This window comes from Hemiscyllium ocellatum, chromosome X, assembly GCF_020745735.1.
Source record: "Hemiscyllium ocellatum isolate sHemOce1 chromosome X, sHemOce1.pat.X.cur, whole genome shotgun sequence".
In the NCBI taxonomy this organism is placed as follows: Eukaryota; Metazoa; Chordata; class Chondrichthyes; order Orectolobiformes; family Hemiscylliidae; genus Hemiscyllium; species Hemiscyllium ocellatum.
The window spans coordinates 13,190,497-13,204,920 of record NC_083453.1 but is presented as its reverse complement, the minus strand read 5'-3'; the positions used below and the strand labels follow the sequence as shown (position 1 = coordinate 13,204,920).

The 14,424-nt window shown below is 40.7% G+C and overlaps 1 protein-coding gene across 2 annotated transcripts in view; it reads left to right on the top strand.

The window, feature by feature from the left end:
- The window catches only part of esyt1a (extended synaptotagmin-like protein 1a), a 159,698-nt gene that overhangs the window by 105,189 nt on the left and 40,085 nt on the right, over positions 1-14,424 (top strand). For both annotated transcript variants that reach the window (XM_060821180.1, XM_060821181.1), the window contains 4 exons: positions 533-615; positions 1,597-1,645; positions 6,785-6,874; positions 8,555-8,650. In XM_060821180.1, the coding sequence (XP_060677163.1) occupies positions 533-615; positions 1,597-1,645; positions 6,785-6,874; positions 8,555-8,650 (318 nt within the window). The remainder of the gene's footprint in view (positions 1-532; positions 616-1,596; positions 1,646-6,784; positions 6,875-8,554; positions 8,651-14,424) is intronic.

Below are 14,424 nucleotides of genomic sequence, written 5' to 3'. Positions count from 1 at the left end.
TGTGAAACTGAGACTCCCTTGTATGCATCACCAAATAACACTGCAGTCCCTCCTATCCACTATACATGATATATGCTGTCCACAGATAAAGGGTGGAGTATGAGCAGTGTGCATATAGATGCTCCAACGACATTATTGATCAGCAAAGCAGATTTTGTAACTTGTGCATAGAATCCCCTCAGTTAATATTTCTTTCCCACCTGCCGTATCCGTCTTTAACTCAGCAACAGCCACAAACAACTGTTGTCCAATTTTGCCCCAGTGAGCACATTGCTGATATCTAGCGCTAGATAGTGATATGATAGAATTATGCTCTGCTTTGGAATTAAGTTTTTTTTCCATTTGCTAATTTTAGTGTATTATGATCACAAAGTGGGCAAAATCACCATTGATTTTGAGAGAATGAAACAACTTCTGAGAGATGGAAAAACTAAATTTCTATATTGTTGGAATTTATAGAAAAGGATAGTTTTGAATAGCAGTATATCCTGTGAGTTCTCTTTTCTGACCCTTGAGTTTCTACACTTCACAGGTGATTATCCATGAAGTTCCTGGTCAACTGTTGGAAATTGAGATATTTGATAAAGACCCAGATCAGGACGATTTCCTGGGCAGGTGAGAGCACTAAACATTTGTGTACATGTATGAGTCAGTATTAATGGTCCTGCATCTAGGACTGTGTGAGCATAGGTGTGTTCATTTGGCTTTATATTAATACTTTGTCTCCAAATGCCACCTGTCACATTCCTCATTACTTGCCTCTGCAAGTGTACATTGCCATCCTCAAACTGTTTACTGCCCCTGTAATCTAGCACTCCAATGAAAAACAACAAATCTGCATCACAACCATGGAATGAATATAATGAAAACTCGGGATAATCTATGCTTCGCAATCAAGCCAGTCTTGCAGATCACCATCCAAGCAATGTCAAACCAAACAGGAATGTAACCTGTTGCGCATTGGGTTGTGCAATTCGTGTTTATAAAGCAACATATCATCTATGCCATGGAAGAACTGCTAATAGTAAATTTTTAATAAAACTTACAGGGGAAATTGATAAAGTATCACAAGATGGAGATACATGTGACAATGTTTGTGTCCAGTGTTACTGTAATTAAAAATATTGTTACAATACTCAATATATCAGAAGCAAACTCAACAAGAGTTGCCACTTAACGAGCTCAATATTAGGAAAATTAGCTCCATGAATAATACCAGGTTATGGTATATTAAAAAGTTATGTTGAGCCCTCTTAAAAAGAAACCATTTGACTTGGACACTAAATATTGCTACTTTTAAACTAAATTGAATGAGATTTGGTAAAATATAAACAAACGAACACTCAAGCAATAATAAATTAAACAGGTTTTCCATTGCAGGATATCAACAGAAAACATGTAGAAATAGTAACCTGTCCCTTTGTACTTTTACAGATCACTTCCCCATCATTTATCGTACACTGCCAACACCCCCCCCGTTATTTGATTCCCGTTCTTTTGTGAATGTTCCGAGGGGCCTTGATTGTTTCTTATTCGAACACCAATGTGCTTAGAATGGGTGTGAGAGGATGATATGAGTATTTCTTTTGCTTTCAGAATGCAGCTGGACCTTGGGGAAGTAATGAAAAATCAAATAGTGGAAGAGGTAAGGAGTTGCGGAGATGCTGACATTAACTGCTGGCCAAAGGGAAGAAGAATAACAGGGCACTATCTTCATGAAAAATCCAGACAAAACTAAAGAGTGCAAGTTATTTTTGGTGATGTTATCATATGAATGTATGACAAAATTCTACCATTTTAGAAGTGACCTTAACAATTTAGAATAAATAGATTACATCTCCATTAAAACAAAGAAATTTGACCGGAATGCATTAAACAGTCATGGGATGATGTCATTCTGTCATTTCTAGTCATATGCTGTTTGAGGAAGGATTGCATCATTTGTGGCATGTTTATATAACACATTAATTGCATTTTGGGCTTGTGTTATGACACAGCGGTGAACCCCTCTGTTAATTAAACCAAACACCCAGAAAAGCATACCTTGCCTCATGATCTGTGACTAAGAACTCCTAAATTCCATTATTTAAAGAAAATAGCATCAATTTACTTCCTAACTCTAAACGTGAACATTAAACAAAAACTATTCACAGATCTAAACCGTCCTTTCTCTTAACTGCTTACTATCTGCCTCCAACTCTATAACAATACACTGTTCCAATAAGACACTTACTAAAATTACATTAACTTAATTTCAAAGCCACACAGTCTCTGTCTTCTTCTGTGTCTTCACTATTCTCCCTGGGTCATCTTTTTTTCATTGCATGTTTCACATGAAAAGGTACCTTTGATAGAGAATGCTTTCTAACTTCTTTGAGAGAAAGATATTAGATGGACAATTAGCTCTCCAGGAGTTTCTCTCTCTACGGCAGTTGCTCTCTGACCAATTTTCAAAACGTCCACATTCTTATAGCCCCAACTTTGGATCGTCTCACTGGTTCGATGTTGACAAAACAATAAATTCAAACTTGATTGGGTTTTTATCCTGGGGCATAATTTAAACTAGTAGAATATGAGGACTGCAGATGCTGGAGATCAGAGTCAAGAGTGTGGTGCTGGAAAAGCACAGCAGGTCAGGCAGCATCCGAGAAGCAGGAGAATCGACATTTTGTGCATAAACCCTTCATCAGGAGTCATAGAGATGTACAGCACGGAACCAGACACTTCGGTCCAACTCGTCCATGCCGACCAGATATCCCAACTCAATCTAGTCCCACCTGTCAACACTCAGCCCATATCCCTCTAAACCCTTCCTATTCATATACTCATCCAAATGCCTCTTAAATGTTGCAATTGTACCAGCCTCCACCACATCCTCTGGCAGCCCATTCCACATACGCACTACCCTCTGCGTGAAAAAGTTGCCCCTTGGGTCTCTTTTATATCTTTCTCCTCTCACCCTAAACCTATGCCCTCTAGTTCTGGACTCCACCACCCCCAGGGAAAAGACCTTGTCTATTTACCCTATCCATGCCTTTCATGATTTTATAAACCTCTATAAGGTCACCCCTCAGCCTCCAACGCTCCAGGGAAAACAGTCCCAGCCTATTCAACCTCTCCCCACAGCTCAAATCCTCGAATCCTGGCAACATCCTTGTAAATCTTTTCTGAACCCTTTCAAGTTTCACAACCTCCTTCCGATAGGAAGGAGACCAGAATTGCACGCAATATTCCAAAAGTTGCCGAATCAATGTCCTGTACAGTTGCAACATAACCTCCCAACTCTTGTACTCAATACTCTGACCAATAAAGGAAAGCATGCCAAATGCCTTCTTCACTTTCCTGTCTACCTGTGACTCCACTTTCAAGGAGTTATGGACCTGCACTCCAAGGTCTCTTTGCTCAGCAACAGTCCCTCAGACCTTACCATTAAGTGTATAAGTCCTAAGAGATTAGGTGAGTGGGAAAAGATGTGGCAAAGGGATAATGTGGGAAAAATTGAAATTGTCCATTTTGTCAAGAATAATAAAAAGGAAACATTATCTAAATGATGAGAAATTGCAGAGAGATTTGGATGTACTAATGCATTGATTGCAAAAGGTAAGTATGTAGAAACAAGTAATTAGGAAAGATAACAATGTTATCACTTATTTGTGAGGTGAATTGAATGCAAAAGTAAAGAGATGAGGCTTTAGTTATATACGGCACTGATTAGATCACATCTACAGTACTATGCAAAGAGTATTGGTCACTGTAATTTCAGAAAGGATGCAAATGCTTTGGAGGCATTTCAGAGAAGGTTTACCAGACTGATCCCTGGAATGGAAGGGTTGTCTTAGGAGGAAATGTTGGACAGGTTAAGCATGTATCCACTGCAATTTAAAACAGTAAAAGAAAACCTGATTAATCCTGAGGGATCTTAACAAATTAAATATAGAGAGGATGATTCCTCTTATGAGAGAAACTAGAACTAGGGTTTAAAATTCAGGGGTCACCCGTTTAAACAGTGCCATGCATCTTTGGAAATGTCTCTTTGAAAAGGTGGTGGAAGCTGAGTCCTTCAATAGTTTTAAGGTAGAAGTAGATAGATTCTTGTTAAATGAGAGGTTGAAAGTCATCTGGGTAGGTGGGAATGTAGATTTGAGGTTACAGCCATAATCTTATTGAATGACAGAGCAGACCTGAGGGACTAAATGACCTGCTCGAACTCTTTGTTTGTAATTTACCCCAAAGAAATGTGCTCTTGCCCTGAGATGAATGCTTGTGCTTGGCAATTGCTTTTAATTTAGAAGGATATGCTGATGGGCTGGAAGGAAACTTTTGTGGGGCAAAAACAGCAGTTCGACCAGTTGAAGCAAATGGTGTGGTTCTGTCTGTTAAGACCCCATTCAGGGCAGTTAAATCCAAATTAAAGCCCTCTTTATTTTGCCCCACTGATGTTGTTCAGCCATGAGAAGAATATTTAGGCTGAGAACTTCCTAAAAAGTCAATGATGACAAAACATTTCCAGGCATCAGGTCTCTGTCACTCATTTTTTCCAATTCGTCTAGCTCGATGCTTGCTGGTTAAGCCTATTGCTGACAAAGTCTCAAGCTCTTGCTAAACTTCTCGACCTCTCTTTTCTCCTTTCAGACCCCCCTGAAATCCAGTTCTTTGATCAAGGCTTTGGTGACATGAACTTAGGAAAGCTAGAAGGGGGCATGAGAAAACTTTGGTGGCTAGGATTGAGGAAAACCCCAAGGCGTTCTACATTTATGTGAGGAAGAAGAGGATGGCCAGAGTGAGGGTAGGGGTAATCAGGGATAGTGGAGGGAACTTGTGCCTGGAGTCGGAGGAGGTAGAGGAGGTCCTTAATGAATACTTTGCTTCAGTTTTCACTACTGAGAGGGACCATGCTCGATATATGCACGAACAGGTTGATGTTAGGATGGAGGATGTGCTGAAAATTTTGAAAATCCCCTGAGCCAGACGGGATATATCCTAGTTACTACAAGAAGTGAGGGAAGAGATTGCTGCGCATTTGGCAATGGTCTTTGCATCCTCACTGTCCACTGGAGTAGTCCCAAATGGTTGGAAGGTGGCAAGTGTTATTCCCTTGATCAAGAAAGGGAATAAGAATAATCCTGGGAATGACAAATCAGTCAGTCTTACGGCAATGGTAGGCAAATTATGGCAGAGGATTCTGAGAGACAGGATTTATGATTATTTGGAAAACCATAGTTTGATTAGAGATAGTCAGCATGGCTTTGTGAGGGCCATGTCATACCTCACAAGCCTAACTGAATTCTTTGAGGATGTGACAAAACACATTGATGAAGGTAAAGTAGTGCATGTGATATATATGGATTTTAGAAAGCGTTTGATAGGGTTCCCCATGGTAGGCTCATTCAGAAAGTAAGGAGGCATGGGAAGTGGGGAAATTTGGCTGTCTGGATACAGAATTGGCTGGCCCATAGAAGACAGAGGGTGATATTAGATGGAAAGTATTCAGCCTGGAGCTTGGTGACCAGTGGTGTTCCACAGGGACCTGTTCTGGCACCTCTGCTTTTTGTGATTTTTGTAAATGACTTGGATGAGGAAGTGGAAGGGTGAGTTAGTAAATTTGCCAATGACACAAAGGTTGGTGGAGTTGTGGATAGTGGAGGGCTGTTGTAGGGTGGAACGGGACATTCACAGGATGCAGAGCTGGGCTGATAAGTGGCAGCTGGAGTTCAACCTGGAAAAGTGTGAAGTCATTCACTTTGGAAGGTCGTTTTTGAATGCAGATCACAGGGTTAAAGGCAGGATTCCTGCCAGTGTGGAGGAACAGAGGGATCTTGGGGTCCATGTCTATAGATCCCTCAAAGTTGCCACCCAAGTTGTTAAGAAGGTGTATGATGTATTGGCTTTCATTAGTAGGGGTATTGAGTTTAAGAGCTGTGAGGTTATGTTACAGTTCTATAAAGCCCTGGTCAGACCACAATTGGAATATTGTGTTCAGTTCTGGTCACCTCATTATAGGAAGAATATGGAAGCTTTAGAGAGTGTGCAGAGGAGATTTACCAGGATGCTGCCTGGACTGGAGGGCATGTCTTATGAAGAAAGGTTGAGTGAGTTAGGGCTTTTCTCATTGGAGCGAAAAAGGGTGAGAGGCGACTTGATAGAGGTGTACAAGATGATGAGAGGCATCGATTAGAGTGGATAGCCAGAGACATTTTCCTAAGGCAGAAATGGCTGTCACAAGGGGGCATAATTTTAAGGTGATTGGAGGAAGGTTTAGGGTGATGTCAGAGGTTGGTTCTTTACACAGAGAGTGGTGGGTGAATGGAATGCACTGCCAGCAGTAGTAGTAGAGTCAGATGCATTAGGGACATTTAAGCAAATCTTGGGTAAGCACATGGATGATAGTAAAATGAAGGGATTGTAGGTCAGTCTGATCTTAGAGATGGATAAAAGGTCGGCACAACATCAAGGGCTGAAGGGCCTGTACTATGCTGTACTGTGCTATGTTCTGTCTACCAATATCTCCTTATGTGATTTGGTTTAATACTCCTGTGAAGTGCCTTGGGAGGTTTTACTGGAAGACATTATGTTAATACAAATTGTTTTTATCTCTGTAAGACTTTCAACAATGCAGATTGGGAACAGCTGTGAGGAGATTCATATTGAATTATTAAAGATGCGATTACATTTAGACCTGATATGTGTGAACTATTTTGTTGTTCCTATTTGGCATTATTTCACTTTGTGGCCTGTCTTGTGATATTTGCCCGATGCCTGACCCTAATATTCTCTCTATGTGCAGTGGTTCACTCTGAAAGATGTTGAGAGAGGGAAAATTCGTCTGAAACTGGAGTGGCTGTCCCTGTACTGTGACCCAACGAAACTGGAACAGGTAATTCCAAAGATTAAAGCTTACATGTAAGATGCTCATCACTCACTTTGGAAATCACACCGTAGCTTACCATTCCTTTGAGGTTATGCATGATTTTCAACACATAGTCAACTCAAAATTCAAATTATTAGATTGAAATATTAGCTCAAAAATAACTTTGAAATTATCAAGTGTATACACTAAATGCATAACTAGCATCACCCTTGAGATGATCGTGTAACTCAGTGTTGCCTTGCCTTTGAGATGATAGTTAACTTTAATATTATCTTCACAAACAGTATTGGGATCACAACTATAATTATTATGGTGCAGAAGGAAGTGATTGGCCCATTGTGCCTCTACTGGTTGTATTATCGAGTCCAGCTCTACGCCCTAGTGCCAATGGCCTCCTTTTTTATCCTATATCTCTGCAAAACATTGCCCCCCCCCAAAAATTATCCAATGCCCTCTTGAATGTCTCAGTTGAACTTGCCTTCAGCGTGTTTCAGGCAACGCATTCCATACCCTAACAACTTGTGTGAAAAAAGGTTTTGCACATCACTGTGTGTTTATAACTGGAATATCACCAGTTAATCATTGACTGCAAATAATAGGAGATTTATGTTCTATTCAATGTTATATGTAAAATTATGGATGGTGAGAATGAATGAGCCCTCTGATTTATTCATAAGCTTCAGTGATGTCCTAAGAGATCATAGATGAAATTGAGATTTTAAAAAAAAGTTTTGCCTCCTCCTTTCCTGAAGGCTTGAATGCCTTGCCCAAGTGTCAGTTCCTTACACGAATGCCATCACACCATTCCACTGTAGAATACATCAATACCATTTGACCTCCCCACACACACTTTCCCACATGGATCACTGAATAGAAAGCAGGAGCAAGAACCCTAGTTTATTCTCTACTTCCCACATCTGGAAGGCATGGGGAAAATGTAGCATCCCAGACCACTATCCATGCTGAGATTAGTTAATTCAGCTCTGATCAAAGATTGAAGGTGGGACCTTGATCTGTAAAGCTCGGTTAGATACTACCTTTACTAGCTAAATCATCAGAGAGCACTTACTGTAGTTTTAAATTCCACCTGAGTTCTAACATAAATACAGCTTATGTCATTTTTTGAAACATATACCATACTTACAATACAATTAAAGACTGCACTACAACCTGAGCTTCCACTTAACAATTCCTGCAGAGTGGAGGAGAGCAAATAAGAGAGCGAGTCGTTATGAGGTCAGAATGTCATAGCTCCAGCTTAAGCAGGTTCTGGTGGAGGGCTCGGGAAGAAACTATCCTTTCATGGTCATAACGTATTAAAAATACTGGATAGGCAAAGACCAGCTGGTCCACCTATTCCTTCCCATCAAAGTTGTAATGCTTTTGGTTCATGATTAAGACATTTCCCATCCATTAAGTCCATAAAATTTCATAGGAAAGGTAAAACAAAAACAAGACCAATCAGGGTCAAAACAAAATCTGGGACATTCCTCTTTTATCTTATTGGGCAATTAAAGCTAGTCCAGGAGACCATGTTGAACGTGGCTTGTATTATTTGGAGCCTGTCTACAAGTCAGTAACTTGATAAATGTGTGGTCAGTGACATGTGCAAGAAGAAGATATCAAAGGACTAAATACCCTCAAAATTGTGGTCTACAAAATATACTAATTGTTTGTTATCTTTAGGCACTGATGGTTAATAACTCCATCACTGTGCAGAACAGTGAGGAACCCTCTGCTGCTATCATGGTTGTCTACGTGGACCAAGCACAGGATCTTCCGGTATGTATAATGATCACAGAATGTGGATCTCCAATCAGCAATAGATCCCATTTCACAGCTGTAGCTGAACTGTGAGAATATAACACCAACAGTGTCTTTCAACCTCAATCCTTCTGTTTGACTGTAATGCTGAATGTTGAATTTGGTAGGGGTATACTCACACTGCTTCAACCTGACAAAATTGGCATCTGTCCAGTGAGACACTCTTGGTGTTCAGGTTACTCTGTTGTATGGTTCACCAATGGTATGACTTCAAAAGGGTGATCAAAGGAAGTTTGAATAAATCCCCACTCTGCATACAACTTCTATTTTATCTGTGATTTCAGCGGTTCCCTAGAAGTTGGTATTGGGATCATGTGCTTTTCCTGATTATATGCTATCAGGTGTCAGAGGACTGGAAATGCTACACTCTGGTCCCCAAAAAATATAAGCCCAGCAACTACAGACCAATCAGTTTAACTTGAGTGATGGCAAAGCTTCTATAAGAATAATTCTGGACAAAATTAAAAGTCACATGAATAAATGCAGTTTAATTAAAGAACGCCAGCAAAGATTTTTGAACAAAAAATCATGTTTAACTAATTTGATGGAGATAACTTTGACCAGGTAATAGAAGGTTAACCAAGTGCAATCCTGTTGATGTGGCAGACATGGACTTCCAAAAAGTATTTGATACAGTGCCACATAACAAACTTGGGAGTAAAGTTACAACTCTGAATAAAACAGACAATATAGTAACATGTATTCAAAACTGACTGAGTGATAAGAAACAGTAGTGGTAATAGATGTTTTAGAGGAAGGTTTAGAGTGAAGTTTCCCGAAGGTCATTGTTTGGGACCCTTGCTCCTGATAATGACCAAGACATTCATGAACAGGGCACAATTTCAAAGTTTGTAGATGATATGAAAAGTGGAAGCTTTATGAATAGTGAGGAAAACTTTAAAAGGATTTCAAGACAAGGGGGCATATTTTTAAGGTGGGGGAGAAAGATTTAATACGGACTACGAGGGGCAAATTCTTTACACAAACGATGCATGTGGAATGAACTTTCTGAGGAAGTGGTGGATGTGGGTACAATTACAACATTTAAAAGACATTGAATAAGTAAATGAATAGGAAAGGTTTGGAGAAGACATGGGCCAGGAGCAGGCAGGTGGGACTAGTTTAGTTTGGGATTATGTTCGTCATGAACTGGTTGGACCGAAGTGTCTGTTTCTGTGCTGTATGACTCTATGACGTTGATGATATGGACAAGTTGGTGGAATTGGCAGACAAATGGCAAATGAAGTGTAGTGGAGAGAAATGTGGAGTTATTCATTTTAGAGTTGTAATGTTTTACAACAAAGAAACAGGCTCTTCAGCCCATCGTGTCCATGCCAGTCATCAAGCATCTAATTCTATTTTCCAGCACTTGGCTCAAAGCCTTGTATGCTATAGTGTTTCAAGGGTTCATCTAAATAGCTCTTAAATGTTGTGATGATTCTTGCTTCTTGATCATTTCTTCCTAGTCATTTACCACACCACCAATGTTTGTGTGATCTATATATTTACTTATCAAATCTACTGTGTTTGTATTCAGATCATTAATGTATATAACAAACAGCATGGGACCCACCACTGAACCCAGTGGTACAACACTGAACTCAGGATTCCAGTCACAAAAACAACCTTTGACCATCATCCTCTACCTCCTGCCACTAAGACAGTTTGGATCCAATCTGTGAAGGTTTTCTGGACCCATGTGCTCTTACTTTCTCAACAAATCTCCCATGCAACACCTTGTCAAATCCTTACCCTAAGTCCATGCAGACTACATCAACTGAATTATCCTCATCTACACACCCAGTCATCCTTCAAAACTAAATCAAGCCTGTCAAACAACATTTCCCCCCTGACAAAGTCATGCTGACTATCCTTGATTAATCTCTGCCTCTCCAAATGGAGGTTAATTCTGTCCCCAATTTTTTTCCAATAGTTTCCCTTCCCTTCACTGGCCTGTAATTTACCGGTTTATTCCTATTACCCTTCTTGAATAATGGTACTCCATCAGCTGTCCTCCAGCCCTCTGGCACCTCTCCTATGGCCAGAGAGGATTTGACCCTGCAAGGGACCTTGCAATCTGCTCCCCCATCTCCAACTACTGTCTGGAAAGATCTCATCTGGGCCTCAGGAATTTTCCAATTTTAAGCTTGATAAAGCCACTAATATCTCCTCCCTCTGTCAATTGTAGTTTGTTTAAGTATTTCATTGACCTTCCTCCTCCCTGATTTCCATACCTACATCATCCTCCTCTATAGTGAATATAGAAACAAAGTACTCATTTAAAACCTCAGCTGCCTCGTTCAGCTGCAGACAGAAATTGCCATCTTCGTCCCTAATGAGCCCTACTCTTTCCCTGATTGTCTATAACTCTTCGAGGAGAAAGTGAGGTCTGCAGATGCTGGAGATCAGAGCCAAAAATGTGTTGCTGGAAAAGCGCAGCAGGTCAGGCAGCATCCAAGGAACAGGAAATTCGAGGTTTCGGGCATAAGCCATTCCTGATGAAGGGCTTATGCCCGAAACGTCGAATTTCCTGTTCCTTGGATGCTGCCTGACCTGCTGCGCTTTTCCAGCAACACATTTTTGGCTGCCTATAACTCTTGCCATGTTATATTTCAAAATGTTTTTGAATTTTCTTTTATTTTACCTGCCCAGGTTTTCTCACGTCACCTCTTCGCTTTCCTAATTTCATTTTTAAGCAACTCCATTCACTTCCTACAAACCTCCAGGGTTTCCGGTGTTATGAGCCTTCTGGATCTACCACAAGCTTCCCTTTTGTTCCTTATCCAGTCCTTTAGATTCCTTGACATCCAGGGTTCTCTGGGTCTGTTGATCCTACCCTTCACCCTGACAGGAATATGTTGACCCTTCACTTTCACAATTCCTTTTCTGAAGCACTCCAACTGCTCTGATGTGGATTTTCCTACCAGTAGCTGCTCCCAGTTTAGTTTGGCCAGATCCTGTCTTGTCATTTTAAAATCAGACTGCCCCAATTCAGAGCCTTTATTTCTGACCCATATTTGTCCTTTTCCATGAAGACCTTAAATCTTGCTGAGTTATGGTCACTATGACTGAAATGTTCCCCCAGCTGACATTTCTACCATATGCCTGGCTTCATTCCCTAAAATTAGGTGCAGCACCAACCCTCTCCTGTGGGACTTCCTACATGCGCGTTTAAAAACCTCTCCTGGTTACATCTTGAGAATTCCAAACCCTCTAAGCCTTTCACACTTTGTCTGTTCTAGTTAATTTGGGAAGTTGACATCCACCACTATTCTTAGCCTATTATTTTTTTAAAAATTAAATTCATTCACCAAATGTGGATCTCACTGGGTAAACTAACATTTATGGCCTGTCCCTAGTTGCCCCAGAGGACAGTTAAGAGTCAAACACATTGATGTGGGAGATTTTAAAAAAGCTTTAATTCAAATGTCTCCATCTGCCATGGGTTCTGGATTATTAGTTTAGGAATGCCATGGCTTTCCCGGAAATTTGTCAACATAACTATCCTCTCTTTTTATAATTGGTCATGGGTTCATAGTATACTCTCAACAACATTATTGCTCCTGTTTTGCCTTTAGATTCTACCCATATCGCCTCTATTCAGGAACCCTCTAGGATAACATCTTTCTTTATTGCCATAATGGATTTCTTGATCAATATTGTAACACCACTTCTTCCTTTACTCACTCCCTGTTTCATCTCAAGATTCTATACTTTAGAATGTTGAGCTACCAGTCCTGTCCCTCCCTCAACCATATATCCTCATGTTAATGAGCACCATCAGCCCATATACACTGCTGCCTCACAGCGCCAATGACCTTGGTTCAATTCCATCCTCAAGTGACTGGATGCTGTGGTTTCCTCCCACAGTCCAAAGATGTGTAACTTGGGTAGATTGACCACAGGAAATGCAGGGTTACAGGGGTAGGGTAGGTGGGATGCTCTTTGGAGGGTCTGTGTGGAATTGATGGACTGAATGTCCTTCTTCCACACTTTAGAAATTCTATGATCAACCCGTATACCTTATTGACAAGACCCCTTGCATTAAAACAATGGCATGCAGCCTTGCCACGCTCCCTTGTGCCCTGACTTAGTGTTACATACTTTGACTCCCGTACTGACTTGTCTTCTCTCCTATATTTGTCTGTGCATCACCCACTATTGTACTTCCACTCCATATTCCATTGCCCTGTCAAATTAGTCTAAACCCCGAACAAAACACAAACAACACTAGCAAGGATGTTGGTCCTGTTTCAGCTCAGGTGCAACTCAGCAGGCTTGAAAAGATCCCATCTTCCCTAGAAATGGATTCAATGATCCAGGAATCTAAAGCCCTCCCTCCTGCACCAACAATTCTTGTATAAGACACCAGTTAGACTAGTTCTTGTGTACAGTTCTGGATGCCACATTTTACAGAGGACAAGAAGGCTTTTAAGGAAGTGCAGAACTAGTTTACAAGAATGGTTCCAGAGATGAGGAACTTTTGTTATGAAGGAAGGTCAGACAGTAGGGCTGTTTTCCCTTGAGAAGAGAACATTGAGACAAGATTGATAGTGGTGCTCAAAATCATTAGAAGGCTGGACAGACTAAATAGAGAGAAACTATTCCCAGTTCTAGAAAGGGCACAGATTTAAGCTAACTGGCAGAAGCAAACTGGAGTTGGATTCAACTGTGACTTTCAAAAGAGAGAAATTATCATCTGAAAACAACTGTGCCATGCTGCACAGAAAATGAGTGATTCACCTAGTACGGTATAGTGAGCTCATAGTCACTTGTTGGGCAAAATAGCAGCCTTCTGCTCTGTAACAACTCTATGATAATAACATGATGTGGAGCTGCCAGTGTTGGACTGGGGTTGGACAACATCAGAAATCACACAACATCAGGTTATAGTCCAACAGGTTTATTCAAAATCACAAGCTTTCAGAGCGTAGCCCCTTCATCAGGTGAAGTGAAAAAAAGCACATAGGCACAGAATTTATAGGCAGAGAGATCAAAAGATCATACAAACGGTGTGAGTGGAGTGTCAATAGGTTGAATAATAAGTCTCTGCAGTTGACCAGAAGTATCAGATGGTGTGAGTAAAGTGCCAACAGCTGAATAGTAAGTGAAGGGGATGACCTATAATCCAATTAATTGAGGCAGCAGATAATTACAAATAATTAAAAATAAGACGGTGCTGGAGACAAACCAAACAGCTGGAATAACATGATAGGTATAAGAAAGGCATGCCTATTGACATTAGTGGTGTGGTAAATGGCAAAGAAGAAACCACGTAGACTACAGATGATTTACATGGGCTGAACAGTAGCAGGTGAACAGTGAATCCTGAACAGTGGGAAGTGATGCATTTTCGTCGCGCTAACAAGGCAAGGGACCAATGAATAGTAGAACACGAGGAAGTACAGAGGATTAAGAGGGATCTTTGTGTTCATATCCATAGGCCCTTGAGGCAACAAGATAAGTAGATAAGGTGGTATATTGGATACTTATCCTTGAGTCGAAGCACTGAATACAAGAACAGGGAGGTTATGATGGATCTGTTTAAGACATTAGTTAGGTCACAGCTGGTTGCCACACCATCATAAGGTTGTGATTGCACTGGAGACGTTGCAGAGGAGACTCATCAGGATGTTGTCTGAACTGGAATGATTCAGCTATGAAGACAGAGACTAGATAGGTTGCAATTGTTTTCCTTAAAGCAGAAAGGGCTAAGTGGAGGCCTGATTGAG